General features: G+C 40.3%; 2 protein-coding genes across 6 annotated transcripts in view; one reads left to right on the top strand and one right to left on the bottom strand.

Moving 5' to 3' along the window:
* Positions 1–24,332, top strand: part of LOC103393037 (centriolar coiled-coil protein of 110 kDa) — a 44,791-nt gene that overhangs the window by 11,627 nt on the left and 8,832 nt on the right.
* Positions 1,215–22,690, bottom strand: sun1b (Sad1 and UNC84 domain containing 1b). Of its 5 annotated transcripts, none has more exons than XM_025064798.1 (24): positions 22,522–22,690; positions 17,635–17,732; positions 11,185–11,361; positions 10,813–11,072; positions 10,392–10,667; positions 10,140–10,274; positions 9,686–9,814; positions 8,944–9,027; positions 8,471–8,581; positions 8,209–8,328; positions 8,009–8,102; positions 7,487–7,545; positions 6,978–7,174; positions 6,615–6,890; positions 6,404–6,496; positions 5,735–5,826; positions 5,499–5,643; positions 5,093–5,407; positions 4,559–4,643; positions 4,147–4,262; positions 3,741–3,908; positions 3,559–3,651; positions 2,994–3,476; positions 1,215–2,942 (listed from the first exon to the last, which is right to left on the bottom strand). In XM_025064798.1, the coding sequence occupies exons 1-23, from the start codon at positions 22,681–22,683 to the stop codon at positions 3,360–3,362; spliced, it is 3,402 nt and encodes a 1,133-aa protein (XP_024920566.1). In that variant the 5' UTR covers positions 22,684–22,690; the 3' UTR covers positions 1,215–2,942; positions 2,994–3,359. The 5 variants fall into 5 exon arrangements, with proteins under 5 accessions (XP_024920566.1, XP_008328070.1, XP_016896054.1 ...); XM_008329848.3 differs by lacking the exon at positions 22,522–22,690 and adding an exon at positions 20,148–20,528; XM_017040565.2 differs by lacking the exon at positions 22,522–22,690 and adding an exon at positions 18,144–20,138.

Genomic DNA, 24,332 nt, shown 5'->3' with positions numbered 1-24,332 from the left:
AAAGAAATCATTATCAGGATGGGTTTTGCAGCTCGCCTTTCCAGTGGCATGTCCATTGGAAACTGGGAAGTGTGTGCTGGTGCTGTTCTGGGAGAACTGGGGGTCTCCTGAGCTGTAGTGAGTCCAGTCTGCAGAGACAGGACCCTGCGCCTGCTCAGCTTCATATTCTGCATAATCAAACAAAAACAAGAGAAAATATATACTTTTTACTTCTCTTTTCACTTTATTATTTTTTCAATATCGTTATAGCCTTCTGACCTTTAGAGTTTACCAGCAATATTTGGACATTCTATATGGACAGACCACACAGACAAACTAATACACTTACATGGTAATAACTTCAAAAAATGTAATAAACGTTTAATGTAACAAGTGCCTCAGAACACGTTTAATTTAATTTACCTTCACATACGTGTTGCCAAAGTGATGTATCGGCACTGATTCTTTTCGCCATTTTTCTGTTATTCTGGCGATCGTCAGGACGGTCTATGGTTGCTAAGGAAGTAAATGTTGTCTAGTAATTCAACTTCCGGTATTAATATTTAAGAGTTTATACAGAAGAGCAAACCAGCAAACATCAATCGTTATAATTATTAAGAAACGCAACATGAGATTGGCATATAGTTGCACAGTAATTTACGTGAATTGTTTATTTATTTTTTTACTTTTTTTCAAATCTGCCACTGGATGGCAGCAGATACCTCAGAATGAATGCTATGGATGCGTAGTTAGAGTTGTATTTCTTGAAATTGGACAAAAACGTTTTGGAAACAGTGGAATATTGTTATTGTTGTTTATTTAATATTGTTTGTTGACATGGTAAACAACAATCGTTTCGTTTATTTCTTCACAATCTAGAACATCTCTGTTGCTGTAATTTATTGCCACATATTCTACAGGTGAAATGTTCAACCTTTGTAGTGAGCAGCTTACACAGTCAATTAAATATACTTTTTCTAGTTGTACTTGTTACACATTAATAAATATTATTAATAAATTAAAACATAAAACATTTTACTATTCACATTTGATTAAATGCAGTGAGAGTGTGTCAGATTAACAAGTGTTTTAAAATGTGCTATAGCACAAAAGTGGCCAGTACCAGTGGCACAGGGATTGTTAATTTGTTAACAATAGTATTTTAAGAAGCAGCAAGCATCTGTCAAATAATGGTGAAAATGGTAGTATAAAGTAGAGCTCATTCAAGACAGAGATTTCAAAATTAAAGTCTTTATTGGAATATTTCCAAAGCAGTTAAGTCATCTCATGACTGAACAAAAATAGCCATTTATCTTACAAAAAGTCCCAGATGGTTCCAAAATGTGCTGAATAGCTTTTTTTTTCACAAAATATACATCGCAGTAACTCATAATGCAGGAACTAAATGACGTGTTAATAAATAAACATTATACATGACATTTCAGACGTTAGACTCCTGTCTGCTCCAAAAAGTAGTGACAACGCAAACACCATAATTGATTCTGTGTAGTGAAGACCCGTGCCAAGCATTTATCTAACATGTAATTGCAGTGCATTTAATACACTACTACCCCTCCACACGCAAACAACAAAAAATTGAGTAACAGTAAATAAAAATACACCAACTGTTATGATAAAGCAACACTGATAAAAGCGGATATAAAGGGTCGACTATCAATGACAAGATGTACAGATTACATTCCTTCGGGAATAGTGGGAGTCTTTGTCAGGTGGACGTTTAGTTACATGTAGAGGACAGAGACAGAGACTTAAAAAAATAAAACACACCAGGTTGTAGGAAACCGTCTGTAAATCAGGAATTAACTTGGGCAGAGCATTAAAAAGGTCGACCGTTATTTCAGTGTCATTCACACATACACATCCACACACACTCTCACTCCTGCTTCGGCTCTCATTCTACAAAGCGTGGTACTTTTTCTTTTGTCCAATAATGGAGGGAAAATTGTTAAGTCACGGCAGTGACATCAACCTCGCTCTCCCACAAGAGGGCGACGTAGCACAACTCTGTTTTGCTGTTTTTGCAACTATTATAAGCATTACAATTGACACAGGCCTTCTGCTGTGCACCTAATCAGTGAACTCTAGCAGGAAATTTTAACACTTTGTTTGAGGCCAAATCATTCAAACATTAATCCTTTTGCATTTTTTGTAAACTTTTCATTTACACCAAATGCAGCATGGGACAAAACTTTGGTTTGGGCAGTTGACTTCAATCGTAGCTGAGCTAGCTTAGCCCCACCAGGGGTCTCACATTCTTTTTCCGATTGGGAATATATTTTTTATTTTAAAAAGTGAAGCACAAACATGCGCCACACAACACAAGGTGGAGCTGACATACATTTTATAGTTGTGTTTGGTTCAAAGCATTGCTATACTAGCTTATTTCATCATCCTTTAATCGCCCAGCCCTTTGATTCTACATGGATTTGTAATTTGAGAGTTCTGTGAAAGTCTAAAACTGTCAGAACATAATAATGACAATCAGAATGGTTCTCAGGAGGAGCCACATGCTTTAGTGCATTATCTAGAATTTTAAAAAGAGACATTTTGTTGAATGGTCACAAAAGTAAAGAACTCAATGCTCTCAACACACGGAGCAGCTTGGAGGTTCTAGTAACATTAGTTAAAGGTGTGTAGTTAACTTGCAGCAAGACTCAATTTTTCAGAACATTTAGAGCATTCCCAGAGGCAGCAAAAAATCTGTATCTAGCTATGCATGAGGCCAAAAAATGTTCATGTGCTCCAGTCCAGCATGACGGTCACACTGATCACCTCATGTTACTGTTAGAACCTGACAGCATTTAAAAACCAAACATGACCAGACAGCAGCTCAGAGAGGCTGGATTGTGTGTTTCTACCAGAAGAAGAATAAAAAAGTTTAACCAAGATGCAGTGAGAAGAAATAACAAAGATGAGTCAATTTCCTCTTTCCAGGCGTACACCTTCCTGTAGAAGTGGGAAGATGAGTCAATTTCCTCTTTCTAGGCGTACACCTTCCTGTAGAAGTGGGAGGTGCCAAAAGGGGACAAAGGATTTATCTGCTATAGTGGAGCCTGGTCCCTCTCAGGCTGTTTCAGTGCAAGTGGCCTTTTACAAAAAACAAAAGGTATGGGAATATGAGCTTTTTCCATGGTCCTACTCCTCTAATGTGACATCAACAATCATCGCGTAGTCTTCTCTGTGATTCCTCCAAAATTACAAAATAAAAAAAACAAACAGGTTCTTGCTTCAGTCTGAACACATTCTATAAACATTCCATGGCTTCCGTACAAAAAACATCTTCAAAGTATGAACAAGTTCCTCCACCCACTGTTAGAGAAAGAGCTATGTACAGAGAGGTTGATATGGTAGTGGTTGGTTCACTGAGGTCTGGGTTCTCCGTGCACTCTGAACCGATACAGGCAGGTGTAGTCCGGGTGACCCCAGTTAGACAGCACTCGCACCTCAATGATCTGGAAGGTCTTGTCGTTTGGCTCCTGAATAAGAATGGAAACTGTTTACCGTATGATTGCAAACCTTTACACCTAAATTATTTCTAAACATTATTTTAACTGTTACCATAACAGGGAAAGTTTGCAGCGATTCTCCATCTTCCTGATAAATGTAGTTTCCCAGGAGCTTTCCTTCTTCTTGGTATTCATCATCCAGACCCTGTACACAACAAACAAAAGATATAATTTGTGGCGCTCGCCTAACATGCAATACATGGGGCTCAAGGATGAAGTACAAGATTTTCTTACAAATACAGTAAAGTTGCGAGGAGCACTGGTTATATTTCCAGTTGGGGACAATGTCTTAGGGATGTGTTCCACACAGAAAGATGTGGGCAGGATCCTCAAGGACAGCCGGATCACCAGGTAACCCTGAGTGCCTTTAAAAGCCCAGCAGTTCCCTGGGTAGACATCAGGCTGAGACAGAAAGGTGACGAAGAAGTGATGAAGCAATTTAAAATCATGACCAACTTTGAGGTCATAACCTAAACATTGCTCTTCTATCCTTAACTTAAGCTTTTACTTAACTCACTTAACGTCTTAATGGGAAACAGACGCCCCTGTGTATCACTAGAACCAGCCTAGGTACCACTAGTGGTAAGTGTACCACAGGTTGAACACATCTGCATTAAATGATGTCAGTGGTAAACCTTACCTGGATGACAACACGTGGAGACTGAGAGAAGTACCAGAGTGGCAGACCAAACAGGCTCATGAGGGCAGTCTTTGTCTCATATGTCTCTGAGCAGCGAGTGCTGAGAATACTGCCACCTGCAGACAGACACAATTAACAGTTACGCCAGCGTGACATGAGCATTTGTTCATGCGTCTGTGAAGTAGCAGCTGCGGATCAAATCTGATGATGAAGCCTGAACTTTTCTAATACTACACTACATCATAGCGTAGTATCATGAAACCGATGCTTTCTAACCAGTGCTCTTGAAGTACTTTAGATACATTTTACGTAGTTCAATAACAACAACAGCATACTAAGATAATGTGATTTATCAACAGACCTAGAAAAAGGCCCAGGATGTTGTGACATCAGCAGTAGTCTGCCTTCTTACCTCCTGACTCCAGGGCGTAGTCTACCAGACCTGTTTGGTCCTGGGAGTAGAGCTTTAATGCATTTTGGACGAGCAGCTTCACTTGCTGTAGAATAAAAGAGGACAGAAGTGTGAAATAACTGACGATTTTGAAGCTGTGTTTTAAATGTATATCATTAATGTTGCTTCATATTTTTATTAGTATTTTTACTAGATGTTAAACTTCCAACCTGAGTGAAGAGAGATAACGATAATGAGGCTGTGTGTATTTCAAGTCTTATCCTAGTGTCTCAATAGTGCTTGTTATCTAGACTTGACGGTGTTCAGAGTGGTTGTTTTCTTTGGCTGTTCATTGGTCTTGTGACAGGACTGAGTGTACTAAAGAAGCCTCAACTTAGCTAAGTTATTTTATTGATGTCACATTTCAGAGTTTTTCGGTTCAAGATCATCCACAGTCTACAGCTAATGTTAAAAAACTGCATTTAAAACTTTGACTCAGTTGATAATCCACAGAGATGTTGTTCTCAGTTGAAGGTGTACTTCCATTACACCTACCTCTTCTGTCAGTCCCTCAGAGGAGACAGTGTGCTGGACAGTACCAGTCACCGTCTGGATGATGCTCTTGGCCTGAGACTCGGCCTCACCCAGGGTCTGGGCTCGGTTCAGATCTAGCTGCAGGGACACGTTTCTCAAGATTCTCAGTTCCAGTTCAGCCAGTGAGGCCTGCAGGTCTGGCGTGTTCACATAGCGCTGTGACAGCCAGTATACCAGAGACTCAGGCAGCTCTCCCTGCTGCTGTCCTGACGCAGCACTGCCAAAGAACAGAGCCTGCAACTCCTTGCGCACCTGAGACGAAACTTGGTCTGAGATCTGGGGAAAAAAAGCAGAATGGAAATACAATGAGATACAAAAACACATTATTTCTGAATAATTGGTAACAGTTGGTTATTTAGTTTCTTACCATCTGCTGCAGGTTGTCCAGCTGCTCACACTTGCCCTTGCATCCCACGACACCCTGCAGGTCCTGTTTGATTTTACCCAACTCCAGTTCTAGTCTCTTCACCTCTGCCAGCAGAGCATCATGGTCCTCCTGCTGCACACCCACACTGAGCAAGAAACAAAAAAATAACGTAAACTGTCACCGTCTTTGTATGGTATCAAACAAAAATATAATTTAAATTGTTTTGTACTTGTTACCTGATGGATGCAGGGTCTGCTGCTGGAACGACAACTTCTTTCTCCTTCTGCTCCTTCTCCTGCTCAAATTGCTGCTGTTTCTGCTGCACCTCCTACACAACAAATATCATTAATTAACAAAAAAGACAATCACCTTTTAAGCGAACAAGTCTTTGCCTGTGGCCCCCTCTAAGAACTCTGCTCATTCCCAGTATCATCCCTCATGCATACTGCGTGTCCTTGCTTGCCAGGATGTTTTGTCTAATTGACAGAGATAATTTTTATCTGTTTTGGACAAACTGTGCTAGAATTTCATCCTGTCTGAAACATTTGTTCTTTGTGAAATCGTATGTCAAATCCAAGGCCTGCAAACCAAATTGGGCCCACCACGTCATTTTATGTGACCAACTACAGCTTAACATGTGCATGGTTGTCGAGTCTACGCTGGTGATCATCAACGAAAATAATTGGTGACCACTGGTCACCTACGCTAATGTTTATTGGTCGAGTTAAATGCAGTGGTCAAACTCTGTTAGTGTATAACACGTATGGTGGGTAATCGTTCTTGGTGAAAGACGACTGTTCAATAAATGTTAATCCTGTTTGGTTTATGAAGTTTAGATTAAAAGTTGATGATGGCAGAGAAGTATTTCCAATTTGACAAAAACCCTGACTCTTCCGTACACTAACCTGAGTCTTGGCAGCCAGAGCAGTGAGCAGTGTTTCTAAATCAGCCAGCCGTGCTGCCTGACCCTCCTGTTGCTGTTTCTGCTCTGAGGTGCTCTGAGGTAAACAGAGATAAGCAAGAGATAAAAGCAGAGGTGGAGAAACATATTTGATGCAAAAAATCACTGCTGTTGCTCAACTTCACCAGAACCATCAGATCTGACCGTTGTCTTACCTTTGACCTGGCGCTGCTCTCCTTCTCCAGCTCAGCGTGCAGAACTCCAAGCCTCTGCTCCAGCAGTGAGGAGACCCACAGTCCCAGACTCTCCCTGTCTGTCTGAGTGTGGAGCTGATCCTTTAAGGTGTTATAGAGAACTAGAATGTCAACATGGCGCTGGTCCTGCTTCTCACCCCCATCCTGGACCTGCTTCCACAGCGCAGCTAGCTGACGCTCTATTTTTTCAATGCGTTCCATATCTACAGTGAAGACTGCTCCAGGCGGAGGCATCGGCTGAAAAGGGGAAAAAAATTCAGAACTGCTCTACTATTTACATTTAAATCATAAGTTCAAAGACATCTTCAAGCCCTTCTATCTTACCAGTGGATGTGAGACTGGGGTGGCTGGAGTCTGGTCCAGTGGAGCCTCTGGACTGGGAACAGAGACGGGAACTGGAGCAGAAGCTGGCATTAAGTTAGACAAGAGGGTGAAAGGAGACGCAGGACGCCATGCACTGATGTTAACGGCAGGGAGGTAGGCAAAAAGGGCAGCAGCGGACGGACCCCACCACCATAAAGCTGCAGAAGGACGAGAGAAGGACAAAAGTTTGAATATGGCCTTGTATATCACATATACTCTGGATAAATATGCTGGCATTTACAAAGTTTCTGGAGAAGTAAAATACAGATTGACTGAACCACTGACATGTACAATGCTGAGACACCCAGAACGGCTGACCTGAATCTGGATTTGTGTTTGTTTTGGGGGAGAAGTGTTGCTGTGCGAGTGTGAACTGCTTCACTACAAATAGATGCTCCGCCCCCCCCAGATCTGACCAAATGGTTTACACCTTAGACTAACGGAAGGAGTAAAAGTTCTCATAAACTCACCAAGCAGGAGCAGCAGAGGTAAAAGGAGCAGCAGGAGCTTCCAGAGTTTGGGAAGCACACTAGGGAAAAAATAAAAATAAAAAAACACAGTCAACAACTAGTTGTAATGAAGTGACACTGAACCACAACAATGTGCTCTTCCCCTCCGACAAGTTATTCATTTCTGTTTATAGAAATACTTTAATGTATTTATAACTAACATATTTATTATCAAACATTTCAATAATTTTAATCTCAACTCTGTCTTTATTCTAACAAACACCAAACATTTATAAGGAGAACATTTCACTTTTAATAACAGTATTTGGCCACACGGGGGCGTCAATTTATACACTCCACAGAAACTAAAATACATTTCATTGCTTTTGGCCGCCTGATCCTCAATGTGAGCAGACCACAAAAAAAAAAAACATGGAACCATAGTAAGGAGTTTTTTTTTATCTACGATGAATCAAAAAGCTGAAGAAAATGAATATCTGCTGTAAAATCGTCTCAGGAGGAAAGTGGACAACATTTTCTTACCGTGTCAGAAAAAAGACATTGAGGAGACACACGAAGGACACCAGCTGATACCATCCTGTAGCAAGAAACCACACAAGTCCCCGGGCTGCTTTCTCTACGAAACCACGTAGTAAAAATGAAAACATAAACAACAGCCTTAGAATGTGTACTATGTACATAAAATGTGTAATTTTTAAGCTGAAATGAAAAGCTCTACCCACCTGGAGCTGACAGGAGAACCCAGAACACTGAGAGCAGCTTCTGTGCCACTGTGGCGACCCCTGAACCCACGACTCTAGCTGCTCTAATGACGCAGTGTACTGGTTGGAGGAGACAGTAACCTGGAGACAGGACAAGAGATAAAGGGTTTTAAATTCATGAGATGACTCCACAGGTGGAATACAACTGGAGAATGATGTTATCAAATCTTGTTTCCTTTCGCAGACCTGCACATTTATATATTATCATGAATTAGTCATTAACCTGTGTAAGCTAAGATGCTCCACAGCGCCTCCACTAGGCGCTGACGCCTAGTGGACTTTTTGAGGAGGACAGTGTGTGTCTCTGTATACTGCTTCCCTTTACAGTCATCACCTGTGTATGCAAGAAAACAAAAGTGGAATGCAAGTAAACAAAAAAAAAACCATGAAAACAGACAACATTTAAACAAAGTGACAGAAAACACTGCAAATAATTAAATGTAAGCAAAACGACATGAATAAAAACCATACAGGAAATCATGTGGCCAGAATATAATGAAAAGGAAAAAATAAAAATGGGTTGACAGAATGCTCTGTGTGGTGAAACATCATGTAAATCTTTCGTCTTCAATCCAAGAACCTCCTCCCTAATTTCATGAGTGATGTCATTCTACCTCATACAAGTTTTACAGACAACTTATTCCTGTACATCATGGAGACAACCAGAGTGAGGGACATGAATGTGAGTCTCCTTACACAGGGAACCGTTCAGGTCCAGATTCGATGCATCTTCCGTCACCAGGTCCCGGACGTTCATGCTTCCACAGAAACTGGAGTGGGCTGAAACAAAGAGCGCAGACAACAGTAATTAACAAAACCACGTACACTGTTGTTGTTGTTGTGTGAGGAGAAATATGACTAAAACAGTGTGGGATGAATAAAAGAGAGAAAATGAACATGTGACCCGGTGTGATGTCAGAGGAGTTGTTTTTATGAAAATCATGTGTGAGGAAACAATTGACAAGACAAAGACAGCAACGCAGGACAAAATGACAGCAAAAAACTGTGCACAAGTCTGAAAACTTCTTCGGCTGTGGAATAAAAAAGTGTGAATCAGCATGATAATATACCAGAAAAAAAGGATCGGATGTCAAAATGTGAAACCTGGAAATATAAACCGTGGAAAAAATGTTAAATGTTTTAACTGTGTTAAAAGTGAAGTCAAAATGTTCTTTTACAGAACTGAAGTTTCTCTAAGGATGGAGTTTGTATGTCTGTTTTCACTTTCCCTTTCTGCTCAGACTAACCTTCATCCAGGGTAAAGGAATGAAACAGAAACAAAAGATAGAAGAAATCCAGAGGTCATGCACCCTGAAAATAAGGTCTATAAGACATGAAACATTCTTTAAAAGATCAAAGAAAAGAGGGCGGAGGAGGGACAAAAGGAGTAGAGCAGTTTGGATCCCTGGTCTCCGTCCTTCAAAGTAACAACTGGTACCTTGTCCTTCAAAGCCATTAGCTGTGTAGCGCCTTATCCTGTGGAACGTGGTCTGCTTTAGCAGCCACAGCTGGGAAACACCAGAGGACACAACTTGTCTCATGGAGTCTGACCACGACGTAACAACACCTGGCGACACAACGGTCCAGACTTACTGTTAGTCAAAATGTCTCAAACTTAGCCAAATACACAAACATGGAGAGGTCAGAGGTCAGTGTGAGGTTGCAGGAAGTGGAAGTTCAAGAGTGACAGAGAAATCGCTAAAGCCATGAAAACGCTGCAAAGAGAAAAGACAAAGTTTATACATGGAGAAGAAACCACTCGTGACTGAGACGCCAAGAGGAGGTGGAGGGAGAGGCTGAGATTTGGCAGAAGATACAAATCTATGAAAGGAAGAGAAGACGAGACAACGGCCAAAGGATGAAGAGTGAGATGAATATCTCTTCTTTTATACCTTTTCCTGATCGGCTCCTGGTCCTGGAGCCCAGCCACAGCACACTGCTGAAGATGAAGGAGACTAAAGACACTACAGGGGCCACGGCTCGTTTGCTGTAGCGCAAACAGGTGTTAGACACGGACGTCAGGACACCTGGAAGGAGACACTCCCATCAGTTGTACTGATTATTACAGCTTCAATTAGTGACATGGACGTACGGATCCAAAAATCCCTTGGAAGATTTCTAGTCTGACATTCGGAGCTTCTCACCTGTCTTCTTCCTCCGACTCCGGTCGTGGGAGTATATACAGGTGGCAGGTGAGGCCGGAGAGGAGAAGATGTTGGTGGAAGCTTCTATAGCCTTAGATGATGATGAAGATGATGACGACAAGGACAAGGCAGACCGCGTGATGAGCGAGTCCATCTCCTGAGTGTGTAATGAGCAGTCTTTGCAGATGTAACCGTTGGCGAGCTGGGTGTGAGACTCCAACACTCTGGTCTCACCGTTTACATTTGTTGAGCTGTGGTCAGCGCTGGAGCTTTTCTCTACGGGGGAGTCAAAGAGTGCAATAAACAAACAGCTATACAAACTGATTTAGAGTTTCTATTGCTCATTTATATTTCTTAGTGCTGTTTAAATGGTTATTACAAAAGACAACAGGCAGGAAGCACAAATCACATTATTTCTTACCCCAATGTCCATCCACGAACATAGAAGTCGTGGTGGTTGTTTTGGTGGTGACAGTGCGTCTTCTGCGACTGGACTGGTCCAAGGTGGAGCTGTGAAGGGCGTCACCGGACACAACGCTGCTTTCATGAATGTTGCTGCTGCTTCTGTCAATAGGGGTACTGACAGCTGAGAAGGAGAGGGTTTTCATTGGCGTGGCAGCTTGACCGAGGGACAACGACAGTGTGTTGGAGCTGGAATGCTGCTTCCTGCTCCGTAACGTCCTGGGAGAGACGGAAGAGAAAGTGAAACATCAGTTTGTCTTGTGATCAAACAGCGTCCAGACTCTCTGCTGAGGCTAGGTGAAGTCGTTTTATTTGTTTTCTGGTTTCTCACCGTGTTTCTCTCTTGGTGCTGGTGGTGCTGTGGGAGTAATCAGCCAGGCTCTCGTTGCCATAGTGACTGCCACTGTTCTGCAGACGCAGGCTCCGCCGTGACATCCTGGGCGACTCGTACACGGGAGCTATCTGGTGCTGCTGCTCAAACTCTAGGGCTGCTGTAGAATAGCTGGAGCTGGAAGAGAGAGCGAGGAGCAGACCAGGAGAGAGGTGATGAGTGGAGGAAACAGGAAACAAACAGGAGGACCGACCAGACCAAAATCAATTGATCACATTGTGGGTGGTTTCTGAGGTAATCCACTTGTAATGATGCTGACATGTCCAGCCTCAAATCAGCCTCACTAATGAGTGGTAACATCCTAATACTCATCCATTTTTTTTCATGTTCATGACAATGCAAATATTGTTGCAAATATAACGTGGCAGCATGTCCCATGCCGTCTTCTGCAAAGTCATCTTTTCACAGCTTTTGTTGGCTTTAATCAAACTGCAACAGCCAGAAAGCCGTCGTGCTCTCAGTCCTGGCCTTGGGCCTAAAAGGAAGTGACTCACTCAAAGGAAGGGAGACAAAATACTAACATTTGTGATAACAAAAATAGGAGCTGTGCATTTGAAAGTCAAACAAAAAGATACAGACATATGGGACATCCAAATTATGCAAATCTGGAAATATAATATATCTGGTGGCGCTGCCACCCGGAGTTGACTGTAAAACTACTCGGGGCGCTGCCACCCGGAGTTGACTGTAAAGTGGAAACATGAACAGGCAAACTCCTGGCTTCTCCGTGCTGCTGTGACTCACAGCCACACCCACATGACAGAGTCCGAGGCCAGCATTCAAACACGAGAAACAGGCGACATGGCAGCAACTGTCAACATGACTGAAGCCTTTGGAGAAATTATTCTCAGAGCTTCATTCAGTTGGTGTAAAATGTACCAAAAGGAAAATAAAAGCACAGTGACTGACTCTCACTTTTCTTAGTGGGACTCAAAAGGATTACAACTTGGCAAAATAAACTTATTTTCCCAGGTTGCTTAAAACATGACATTGTAACTTAAACACTGACGACTTGATCTGACGTCATGCTGCAGACTCAGTGCATTCATCAGCATGTCGTTCAACTGGGTCAAGCAGGATAACTGCATGGACATGTGCACGGGGCGCAGCAGAGCTCTTTATCTGTCACTGGAGGACAGAGAATACGCTTCCTGAACAAACTTGGAACACAGGGGCCTTCTTTGTTTAAACAACAGCTGGTCTCAAGGCAGCACAAGCACCGGGACAACAGGGGCTCTCGGTCAAAGTGCGAGCCCGCCACTACAACTGTACATATGTTATAAACATATTATTGTGTGTGTATTTGCTCCAAGGACTCTGGCTCTAAACCCTGTAGATTACACACTCCCGCCAAGAGCCAATTATGTGCTTTGGTCCTCGCTCGGCCTCCTGCTCCGACTGGTTCTTCACTGATCACATGACTACGACAGCATTTTATTCTCTACATCCTGTTGGTCTGATGACAAAAACTGCAAGTTACACTCAGACTCAGCTGCTCTTTTGTTCAGTGGCCACCATAGTAGAGATTTGATTTTTCAGGCCAGCTAATATTCAGTCGATACACTCAGAAAATTCACAGAGTGACATCAGAGGATGCACAGCTGCTGTATGTTCTGAATGAGAAAACAATGCATGAATTGAATAGATTTAATTGAATTTAAACAGCAAAACACCTCGCAGGAGTCATCAGGACTAACATACTGTAGCACATTATACAAAACAAAAAAACAATTTACTTACAGTTTACCAATGTGTCAGACTTGCCAGGATCTCAGGTTACTGATCTGTGACTTAATGAATGTGTTTGTATAAACATTATTTGCCCATGGGGGCAAAGCGTCTACGCTGGGTGAATCAGCAACGTGGGTGTTGCAGCCATGCAGTTTAACGCAAAACCCGTTTGTCTATATTTTATGGACAGAACGTTGCTTTAAGGCAATGGGGGGGGAAAAGTGTCTCTAGTAACATCACAGGGGGAGAGATCACATTTCTAGTTATCTCTGAAGCTAAATTAAAACTAAAGGAATCTGATATTCACCTACTAACACTGTGTCTAAGTCAGCATGTAAAAAAAGTGGAAAGTGGTGTGTTTAGAGACTATGGACAAATCATTAGACATGTTTTTATGAGACATAAGAAGTAGAGTGGTTGGTGATGACCTTTAAAGGTCACTGGTCTGTGTCCAAGTCGGCACCCATGTGTTATTGTGTTATTTCTATTATAAAATCACACTAGCATGTTGTAGGAGTGAGCTGCACTGACTTATAAACTTTAATGATGGGACATTAATCTAATCATGATGTTCATCCCTGAAGACTATGATTAGTGCATCTTTGATTGACTTTAGCTGGACTTTCAACCCACTGCAGGATAAAACAGGTCCAAATGAACAGTTTTACAATTTCTAAATTTAATTTTAAGTTTAATGAAGTGAGTGCATGAGAACACTGACCATAGGTGAAATACTTTCACATTCTTGTTTGACATTGATAACATGTAAATGTAGCGCAGGTCCTTCAGGTAATGACGCAGCCCAGAAAAATGGAGAAGAATAGAAGTGACATTAAAGCTGTGATGCTGTGTGAAACATAGGAAGAATCAGCAGTGTGTTGTCAATGAGCGTAGTAATAAACGTGTAGTATGAACTGTTACTTTACTGTACAATACTGCAGTTTGTCAAGACCAGGGATGGCTGTGTTTCTTCTCTTATCAAAATAACTGACTGAATGAATAACTATAAACTCTCTCTCTCTCTTTCTTTCACTCACTCACTCACTCACTCACTCTACCCCACATATAAACACACAGACACACACACACCCCCTTTAGGTACAGATTACAGAAACCACATGGGTTGTAAATCTTGGCTTCCAAACCACAAGTGGGGTGAACCTCAGCAACGTCAAATACTAGTCTCACATGCACTCTTAGGGTGTGGGGGAGTGATCAATGCTGTAACGAATAGAAAAGAAATTTTGTAAAAAGAAAAAAAAAAACTATTTATAACATCCAAAGCTGAAAAAGAAAAACTTTTCAGAATTTAAAATCACATGGGTTTTTTATTTAATTTTTACTTAAGGTGAATCTGAAACAAATGTGTTTAGTCGGCTACACAATCCAATCACAGCGTCATTAATATGGTTTTCTTCTGCATCTCGGGAAAAGCACGGGCTGTAACAACTAAGTGTGTGCAAAACTAAAAATCAATTAACCTGTAACTACATTTTTTAGATAAAAAAACCCAATAAAGTTAATAACAGCTTTAGAAGCCACCATCAGTGACATTATTCTACACTATTTTCCTTGAAGATAAAATCTGGGAAACTGTGAGTAAAACTATCTGTTTAGAGCAAAAACACAAACTGCTTTCCTGTTTCTTAAGATAACTGCCGAGTGCAGAGGCGTCTTTCCCATGAGGCACCGAGGCCTATATTTACATGAAACCATAAAACTGAAGAATCCGGGACCAAGAGGAGAGTCTTTGGATTTACACTCAGCATCCTTTATACTTTAGGTAGAACAGGCTTCGAGGAGGAAAAACTCTGAGGAACTTTGTCACAGCTAACATGTGTCAAATTATAACGATTGACTTTTAACACCAGAGATACTGCATCTTGTGTTTACGTCAACACTGCGTGATCAGGGTGGTCACACTACAACCGTTTACTACTAGAAATTTGTTCATTGAAATACCACTTGGCAATAATTTTCTTTCACCAATGCTAAGGTTGAGTAACAAAGTTGTCAAGACTCTAAACCACACAACGAGTAATCATTTAACATTACCACATGAGCGGCCATTACTTTTTTAGTGCCTGACCAGCAGTGGTCTTAACTGCAACACACTTTGAACAGATGTCATCAACAAGTGTGGTCGGTCGGGCGATCAGCACGAACAACTGTCTGGCAGGCAGGTGCTGCATCACAGTGTGTCGTGTCCTTAATGACACGATGATTTTCAAATGGAGCTGCTCGATTATTTTGATCAATAGTAAAATCATTATCACTCATCAATTCTAGAAAGACTGCATTAATGTCTATCTATATATCTATAATATTTTACCATGTAAATAATATCAGCAATGTAGGGCCCTTCCTGAAAATCATGAAAAAAATATACAAGGGATATAAATAAAATGTATAAATATACGTTACAAAAATACCAAGAGGAAAAAAAAAATAGGACCAAAGCCAAAAATATCTTTGCTCAAATTTACCGTAACAGAACAGTGATCAATTAGGAAAGCACAGTGCAGAGGCCTCAGCCCCAGTGACCCACTTTCAGCAACATAAAATATGAACTATCCTAGTGGTCCGGGTTTGCTGGTTAGTGGTTAGAGTTAATAAATAAAACACATCACTAACCTCCTCCTGCTTTTTGCCTGAAACCATTTAACACAACAAAACATGTCGCTGCTCTTTTGAGCTTTGACAACAGATGGGCCAACGGACTCTGTCACCTGACTCCCTCTGCCTTTACACTGCTATGTTGGATTTAGTGCTGATCACAGACACAGTCAGTATACATAGGACTATTAACAATGTAACACAAAGGCTTTTAGACTTTGAGGAGTTTTTGAACTGATCAAAAAAGAGAGAGAAAACAATCAACAAAACACAGGGAGTGTTTCTTTCATCAGTAAAATCTCTCGTGCACCTTCATTAGCAATAATTACAACAATAACTACAGACGAATTAAAGCCACAGATCTCTGAACTAGCTAGTCAATAACATAAACTATTAGTCTAATCCTGGGATCAAGGCCAAGGCCTCTGACAATGGAGTTCATGAATGCCTTTGGGGCCAACTGCACTCAAGGGAATACAACAAGTTTCTGTCAGCTTCAGCCCAACGCAGGTGCTCTAAATGCTTTCAGTAGTTAGTAGTACTGTAGTAGTTGTACATGTTACCATAGTAATTATCGTATAGTAATTAACATAGACTTGGTTAAAAAATACATTCATGACTGAATTGTTTGTCATCATTGTTTGTGCCACTTCTGTGAGCAGAGCTTAACTCTGTGTGTCAGTACAACAATGGAGGAAAAAACAAAAACATTGTCAATATAAAAAGGATAATTTAAACATTCAAACCCATTCACATAATAGAGGAAAGGTTTTTTTTACCACTGCTTCTGTAGAACAAATACACAATGTGCCATAAATTAGAATTTAGTCTGGACACTAAAACTGGCTTTAAATAGTCATTTGCTACATAACGATTGGCTGCTCTTACAGGAACAACATAATAAAATTGTTGCTGTAAAAAGTTCCACCCTTTGACTTATTTCAATGTCTCTACTTAAACAACACCTAAAAGGCAAATTCCAACTTAGCATCACTTACATTCCAACCAACTATAAAAATATAAAGCTGCTCATACATAAAAAAGAGAAAACAAGTAAAACTGTTTCAGCCTGCTCCAGACTGAAGCCTGAACTTGTTCTGCTGGATGAGGAAAACCACAAAGCATTGTCAGCCTGCAAACTGCATTTTTAGAGTGTATTACATTTTTGCAAAATGAGGCCTAAAGCCAAAAAGAAGGCTTTAGTTCAAACACGACAGTGTCTGCTTTGCAGATGGAAGACTGATCATAAAAGTCTTCCTTTGCTTCAGGTCAGAAAGTGAAACAAGGACATGGTGATATTTCATTTCTTGACCTACAGGAGCTAAATACCTCTCTCTGTACTTCTGGCTGCTGCCAGCACTGGAGACCAGATTCCTTCACATGCACAGACTTTTACCTGGTCAACCACACCTATGGTAAAATTTAAGAAAATAATAAGTAAAACAAATAATGCAAAGTAGAATGTTGGAAGGGATTATTGCTGCAGGGATAACCCTACTCAAAACAAAAATATTTCAAAATTCTGCAGAAATGTTGGGGTTACTGTATTGTACAATACAGTAGATATATGAATTAACAAAGTAGAGTGCATGCTTAGAGATCACCAAGTGCAGGCCTCCTTAATTCCCTCTTAGTGTGCAACAACTAAATCATGATGCTGACTCATCAAAACCATAACCACACATAAAAAAATAGTATTTTTAAAACCAAGTTGTTTTTTGTTTGTTTGTTTAAAAAGGTAACAAAAGAATGAAAATTACACATCTTGCCTTATCAACAAATATATCCTGGGAAAGTAACAGAAATGATTCAGCAAAAAGAAAAGAGGAAAACATGTTGTCCCTAAAAGACCACAGTTGCGCCACTGCTTAACATCTATCTCTAAATAACGAAACCAAAGTGTGTTAAAAGCAGCAGCAGGAAATAATGGACAACTATGATTTTCCAGGAGCTTTGTGTAACACCAGGGTGCGAGTTAAATACCATTCACCTGACGTACAAACCCCGCAGCCAATGAATGGCAGCACAGCACTGCAGTCTCACCTGAGAGAGTAGGTATAGCCGGTGTTCTCTGGAGCACACTGCGGCGGCGTGTATGTGTGCAGTTGTGAAAAATCCATTGTCATTCTTCTTTGATTAGACTGCAAAAGCCAAGACGAAAGGAACAGGACTCTTTAAGCCGAAGCCAACATGTGAGAGTGGGATAAGAAACACAAACACAAACACAAACGTTCGTACACACACTGCCAGGTTTAGCCTCGTCTCCTGAAACTAAAGTCGTTCTGCTAATGAGCTCAAACCCCGCCACTGTATTACAAAAAGACAGAGTAAACTGTTTCTAAATATTGCTTCTAATGCAGCACTGATAAATTCCCTGCTTCCTCCATAATCAATCCAAGCCAGATTCACTGGGCTACTCTCCAGGAAGCACAACAACCAGTTATTGCTACGCAGTTGAGTCATGTCAAAAAGCCCAGCCCCTCCTGGGAGCTGCTGGACATTCCTTTTGCCCTGGAACACAACAATGCTACTATGGACAAGAGCTATCCAACCTCTTCCTGCATGTTGGCTCTGTGTGGTTGCTGACGGAGGCCACATACGCCAGTAAAAGCTGTAATGAATGACTCGTCTCTTCTCTCGCTGTCGACAGAGAAGCCAGCAACTGACGGAAAAGGCTGGTGGAGACAGGACAGTAACAGCCACGACCCTTCCTCTCCTTTGTAACAGACTCCAGCAGGGCAGCTACAACTCCTCCAGTGACTGCTGAACAGGCTCCACACACAGAGGAGGCTGCGTTATGAAACCAAGTGCAACAGTGAGGGGTTGGGCTGATTTAGGCAATGGGCGGGAAAACAAATGGCCTGAGGATTGCTCCACTGACAGTAAAATCTGAATTGTGTGAAACAGCTGTGCAAAATGCAAGTTACCATAAAGGCAAATAGAAGCCGGTGCACTCATGGTTCACCCCAAATATTTACAATTATAATTAGATTTCAAAGAGACATGAGTAATTTTCTGTCAATTATAAAAGTTATACTAAAAAGCGACACTAGTGAAACTCACTGGATTTCAACATCTTTTAAAAACACTGTATGTTACATAAGTAAGTACAGCTAAATTCATCACCAGTGTTCACAAAAAGTAAACGTTCATATGATGCAGTTTGATGCCTTCTGTATAGACGACTCCAACAGCCACCTGCTGCTGCTTTTTTATGACATACTGTATGTTAAGATCAATCTAGCCTAAAGTTCAACAATCATACCCTACTATAAATTAATCTTTTGTATACTGCTAGTCCTGTTTCAAATACATAAGTACACAACCAATCATGTACTGCAGAAGGATAGCAATATACTGTACATATCCAAAAGCTGTGGATATTTTTTTTTCCCTTCAGCAAAGGGATTTATGACTAGCAATAAATCAAAATAAGAGTGTTTCCAATATGGAGCAACATTTAACATTAACATTTCTGGCTGTGACTTTTGAGCTCATTTTTGAGGAGACAGGATAAACGATGGCAGTGCTTTACATTAGCAATATGTCCAAACACATACAGTAGACACGCAAGCGTCCCTTTGGATGATCGGACCAGACCAGACCAGACCAGGAAGAGGAACATTTTGAAATACTTTCTTGATGTAATCTTTTCAGGCCTGCAATCTGAACTATAGATTAATTTACGTTATGTGTGACATGCGTGGTCATAATGTCTAGTTTGGAATCTTTATAATACAACATCTCTGTTTCCAAGTTTATGTTTTTTTCCATCAGCAAATTGGTATAGAAAGTATAACAGTATGAATCTGTGGCATAAGATTCTGGACATAGATGTTCAGGCACTGGGTTATCCCAGAGATCAATTCTCTACTCAAGTTTAATGAATGGAGGCAACACTAAAAATGTAACCCCTTCATTTACTTTTGGTTGTCCCTCACGTGTTTTAAATGTAAGGTGGTCTGGTCTGATGTGGGGAACCCTCGGACCTAGAGTATCTCGGAGCGCCTCTGCTTACACAGTCAACATTCTCACCTCACATGTGTTTTGCCGACTCCTTAATGCAAGACCACCAGCGAGTCTGGAGGACTGCAGTCTACTGTGCTAATAAATAGCACATTTCTAAATACTTTAAAATACAATTTAATAACGGCTGCAGACTGTCACATAAGCCGTTACATTCTCACGTTGCCCAGTGCTAAATTTAGACGCCATGTAATCGGTCAACGCCGTCATAAGCGAAAACAGTGATCTGCAACAACGACGCACTGTCTGTTGGTTTTATCCAAACAGACGTCCTTAATAACTGCAAATAATTACAGCGCATTTACAGAACCGTGTCGTTGACAGCGTCGTTAAACGTCGGTTAATCTCGTAATTCCGTGTATGTTAGTAAATATATAAGGCCTGAGGCTGCGCTCGCTGTCACTGAGCCACTGTGCGTAAAGGAGCCCAGTGAGGACAGAATAAAAACCCCTATAAATGACACATTACCAACACATTACTGCAGCAACGTGAACACACTGAGTCACAGTCATAAAAACATGTCAACTTGCCCTCGTGGTTTGCGTCCATGAATGTTGTTATTATTTAGGAGCGTAATCCAAAGGTACAAGGTCCACTGACAGGGAAGATGCGCCAAGTTCCGCCAGCATCCCGACGCACGGAAACCGACAGATATTATACTACTAAGCACACACAAATACCTCCACTCTTACTTATTCGCTTACAAATACCAGTTAGAAAAGTTCCCAATGCAAGCGACTATTATGCTCGTGCACAACTAACAGAATTCCAAAATGGCTTCCCTGGTTCAACAAAGCCAGGAGCTGATCCTCCCACTCTCAGGCCTTCCATTGTCGGTCAGAGCGCACACTTTAAATCCATTGGACGAACGCAGCGCTGCCATAACTACAGGCACCACAGTCTGTGACCGGTCTACAGCTGCTGCACTCAGAGTCACTATTGTCTAAAGTTGACACCCATTCCCTGGAGGATTAAACTGACCCTGAAGGAATTATATGCAAGAAAAGCCTACAACAACAATTGACGCCAATGTCTATTATTAATATATTATTACATAGCATTATAATAATATGTAGTATTAATATTTAGAGATGAAGTATGTATGCATTTTCTATCTCTGGTCCCATTTCAGTGTTTATAAGATACTCTTACAAACTGCAGGTTTGTAGTCAAAAGAAAATACAACCAGCTCATTGGTTATTACTATATTGTACATTTGAAAGAGATTCCCATTCACATTAATTTTCTGCAAAGACCACCAATGAAATATGTATTTACATAAATAGAATATAGACCTATATCACAACTTTTCCCAACATTAGATCTACAGGGTCATCACAGAAGAGTTAATTTAAATATTTCATATAGCACGTTGAAGATGCAACACATTGCAACACGTTCAAAAACCTTAAAACCACTCAAAGCAATGGACAGTCCACAAAAAGAGTGAAAAGAATAGGGTGCGGCTGTGGTTAAATGGGCGGTGAAGAGTGTCAGTGTGATGGTGTGTGACAGATGAGTAGTAGCAAGTCCAAAAGGGAAGTAGTGAGACATACTGCAGTGTATCGCTTTAGACAGTGGTACTATATATAGAGAGAAAGCTCGACGAGTGGACAGGGTTAAAGATACTGAAATTTAATTGGGTGAGATAACATGATGGACAGGTCTAATATTAGTTTATCTTACTGTACAGTATGCTCACCAGCATGTGGGATTAATTTAGCAGGTCACTACTACGACGTATCAGAGGATTATAGTTCTGTTCCGCTACCACGAAAACAATGTACTCATATATTTAAGTTAAAAAAAATGTAGACATAGGACTAGAAAATAAAAACACAGGAACAAAAAGAGACTTGTGTTTGACCTGTCTGATAAAATATCATCCAACAAACTGCCTCATGGAATCCTAAAAATGTCTTCGTCATAAAAATGCTAGATTAAAATAAAATCCTGATGCCAGATGTGGTGTGGGTTCAAAACATGTTAATTCAGCACATATTCTGGAGCATCAGGTTTCATATCAATCAGAGAGAGAAAAACACATTGTAAACATGTTCTACAAGTACAGGAAGAATCAGATGGTAGAGTTTTGCAGATGAAAATAACATAACTAAATAAAGTATAGAAAATGATAATAATGATAAATCATCTCATGAAAGTCATACTGATACAGAATGCCCTGCAGATGCTTTGATAAAATCCAAAAGGAAATAACTGAAGACCAGGCAAAGATGAGCACACCTGAAAAATATGCAGAGATTTACTTAATACAAATAATCTGCAATGCTTTCTGTTGAAAACACCCCAGATGTCAAAAGAACTCAAAATAGTGCTTTGGAAACTCTATTTAATGGGTCAAAATAACCCCATTAAAATGAATCCTGCTGGTGTGAATTTAGATTGCGTTTTGTGTGTTCTGTCTGCTGTACTCTGTGGGGGTAAAGGAGCTGCTTATAACATTCTGTCTGTCTTTTTTTCATTTACTGGCACAATTTAAAAATGTTTAAATTGATTGGTGGAGAGAAACGAGCGCGTCGCACCAAAGCGGAAGAGAGCAGCGGTGAAGCCTCTTGGTTTTCAACGTCTGAAACTTAAATAATGCGAGACTTTCATTTAGTAGCATGCAAAGTAATGTGTGTGAATTTGAAATGATTTACAAAACAATTCCAAATCATCCTCAGTTAACAAGTTCGATTTTTGTTGTTGTTTTTGTTTTAGCAGGGGCATAGTTGATTGCTAGAGCAAATGAAAGGGTCAGCTGTCAGTGTTACATTTCAAGTATTCCCCGTGTCCAGAAGATATCGGACATTGCAAAGAAGAAATAAAGCGGCATGTGGTAAAAGTTAACAGCACACGTGGATCTATATACAGTTATTAAGCGCAGGACTTTGAACTACTCACGTGGTTCAAATGAAGTAACCCGTTGGTTTCTTGACAAGTCGTTTTAGCTGTAGGAAGACAGGCATTCGGTCCGTTTACTTCTGCTTCCATGAAAAGCGGACCTTGATCCAGAATTCGCCTTTCCCGCACCCAGTCATATTTTCCGTTGTGAACCAATGTCATATCCGTCTTTGTCTTTATAAGGAGCTAAAGACCATATATGGCGTTTGCCGCAACGGTTGCCAAAGCAAATTTCCAAATGGAAACAGCGTCCATCCGTGGACACTACTGAAAACACAGGTTATCGAAGTCAACCTCTGTTTTGACGCCTACATGTTAACTAACGAGCTAAAGTTATTGCTGTTATTATACAGTATATTTAAGGATTTAAAGTACTCAATGCAACAACTATTATCCTTTGTTGGTCAATGGCTTATCCCTTTCTACATTAATTGATTACTCTATCTTGCTTGGTATACATTAAAACAATGTTCAGTTTCTTAAAACCTTTGAAATTTGGTTTAACTGATTTTTTATTGCACTAAACACAATTTATTTGTTTTCTAACAAAAACGAAATATTTTAGAACATTGTCAGTGTGACTTGTTGGAGATGCCAGACTTTTTACAGTTATTTTCTGCATTTAACGAACAAAAGAGTGATTAAATCATTGAGAAAAATGTTTTTAAACTTTTTGAGTCAAGCACACAAACAATATATCTGCAATGACCTACTTTAGTTATTTGTGCAAAATCAATTAAGGAACTAAAGGTGTTTTTAATTGACAATAGTCAATAGTCTGTTGTCTACATCACAACTATTTGGTGTGCATCTTTACTCCTTTGTATTGTTCTTATTGTTCTTATTATTCTAAACACAAATTAAATTTTTTATTTTAATTAAAAAATTATGTAAGCTTTTAACTAGATTTAATACCTTTATATTTCAGAATTAGGCACCTATTGTGGTGTTAACCTTGAACAAAGGTGGAGTCAAAAACAGGGTTGATTGACAGTTTATACTATGTACTTTAAATAACAATGAAAAAAAGGGGAGGAGTCCATCCCAGTGGACATTATGATTGATAAATTTCTTTATACTCAACAAATTAAATCAGCTCTGTTATTGAAGGCATTTTATATGCTTTATAAATTTGGAAAGAGCAACCATTTTCTGTTAGTCGCATAGAACAATATGTGAACAGCAGAAAAATGTGTAAATTGAGTATTGCAGTATTTGACACATGTCCTCAAAGGCTAGTAATTACTCAATCAGACTTAGGGCAGTATTTTTAGACAGTGGGAGAAAACCTGAATAACTGGACCAATGCCATTTGTGGAATAGTGGTGATGTGATCCCATTGTCTCTGAGGTCACTTGTTCACGTTATGTGAAACGGGATCCCTGTACACACTCACATGTAATGTTTTTACCTGGGAGAGAGACATTCGTTCACGTTACCACTCTCTGGCAAGCACTTCCTGATTATGGAGCTTTTATTTCTTTTATTAAGTGCAAGTTTATTCCTGTCTGTGCGGCCAACAGCGATAGATCGCAGTAAGTAGCAGAAGTGTTACATTGTAGCCCAATATGCTAATTCAGTCCTGACAGTACAGTACTGATCCTTGGCTGCTGCTGTAGTTTCTGCTAAACCGAAACTCTAACTAGTGTTTTTGTTTTCTTTTCAATCAGATACTTATTGTGAGAGTTGTCTTGCAGTTGCACGAGGTAGGGTGGAGCTTATCAATGTGCTCAAAAATCTATATTTTCTAGATGATAAATACTCAGAAAACTACACTTAGATCAGATTGTATGTTGCATTCTTATAAACTA

The sequence above is a fragment of the Cynoglossus semilaevis genome, chromosome 17, assembly GCF_000523025.1.
Source record: "Cynoglossus semilaevis isolate Cse_v1.0 chromosome 17, Cse_v1.0, whole genome shotgun sequence".
Lineage (NCBI taxonomy): Eukaryota > Metazoa > Chordata > Actinopteri > Pleuronectiformes > Cynoglossidae > Cynoglossus > Cynoglossus semilaevis.
Note: the sequence above shows the minus strand (reverse complement) of the source record. Positions and strands in the feature narration are given on the sequence as shown.

Bases quoted from the DNA above. Each gene is read 5' to 3' on its own strand.
- sun1b (XM_025064798.1), bottom strand. From the start codon at position 22,683: ATGACATTGGTTCACAACGGAAAATATGACTGGGTGCGGGAAAGGCGA. The intron at 10,275-10,391 runs GTGAGAAGCTCC...GTCTCCTTCCAG, and splicing joins GAGTCGGAGGAAGAAGACAG to GTGTCCTGACGTCCGTGTCT. The intron at 9,815-10,139 runs GTATAAAAGAAG...TTGTGTCGCCAG, and splicing joins CAGGAGCCGATCAGGAAAAG to GTGTTGTTACGTCGTGGTCA.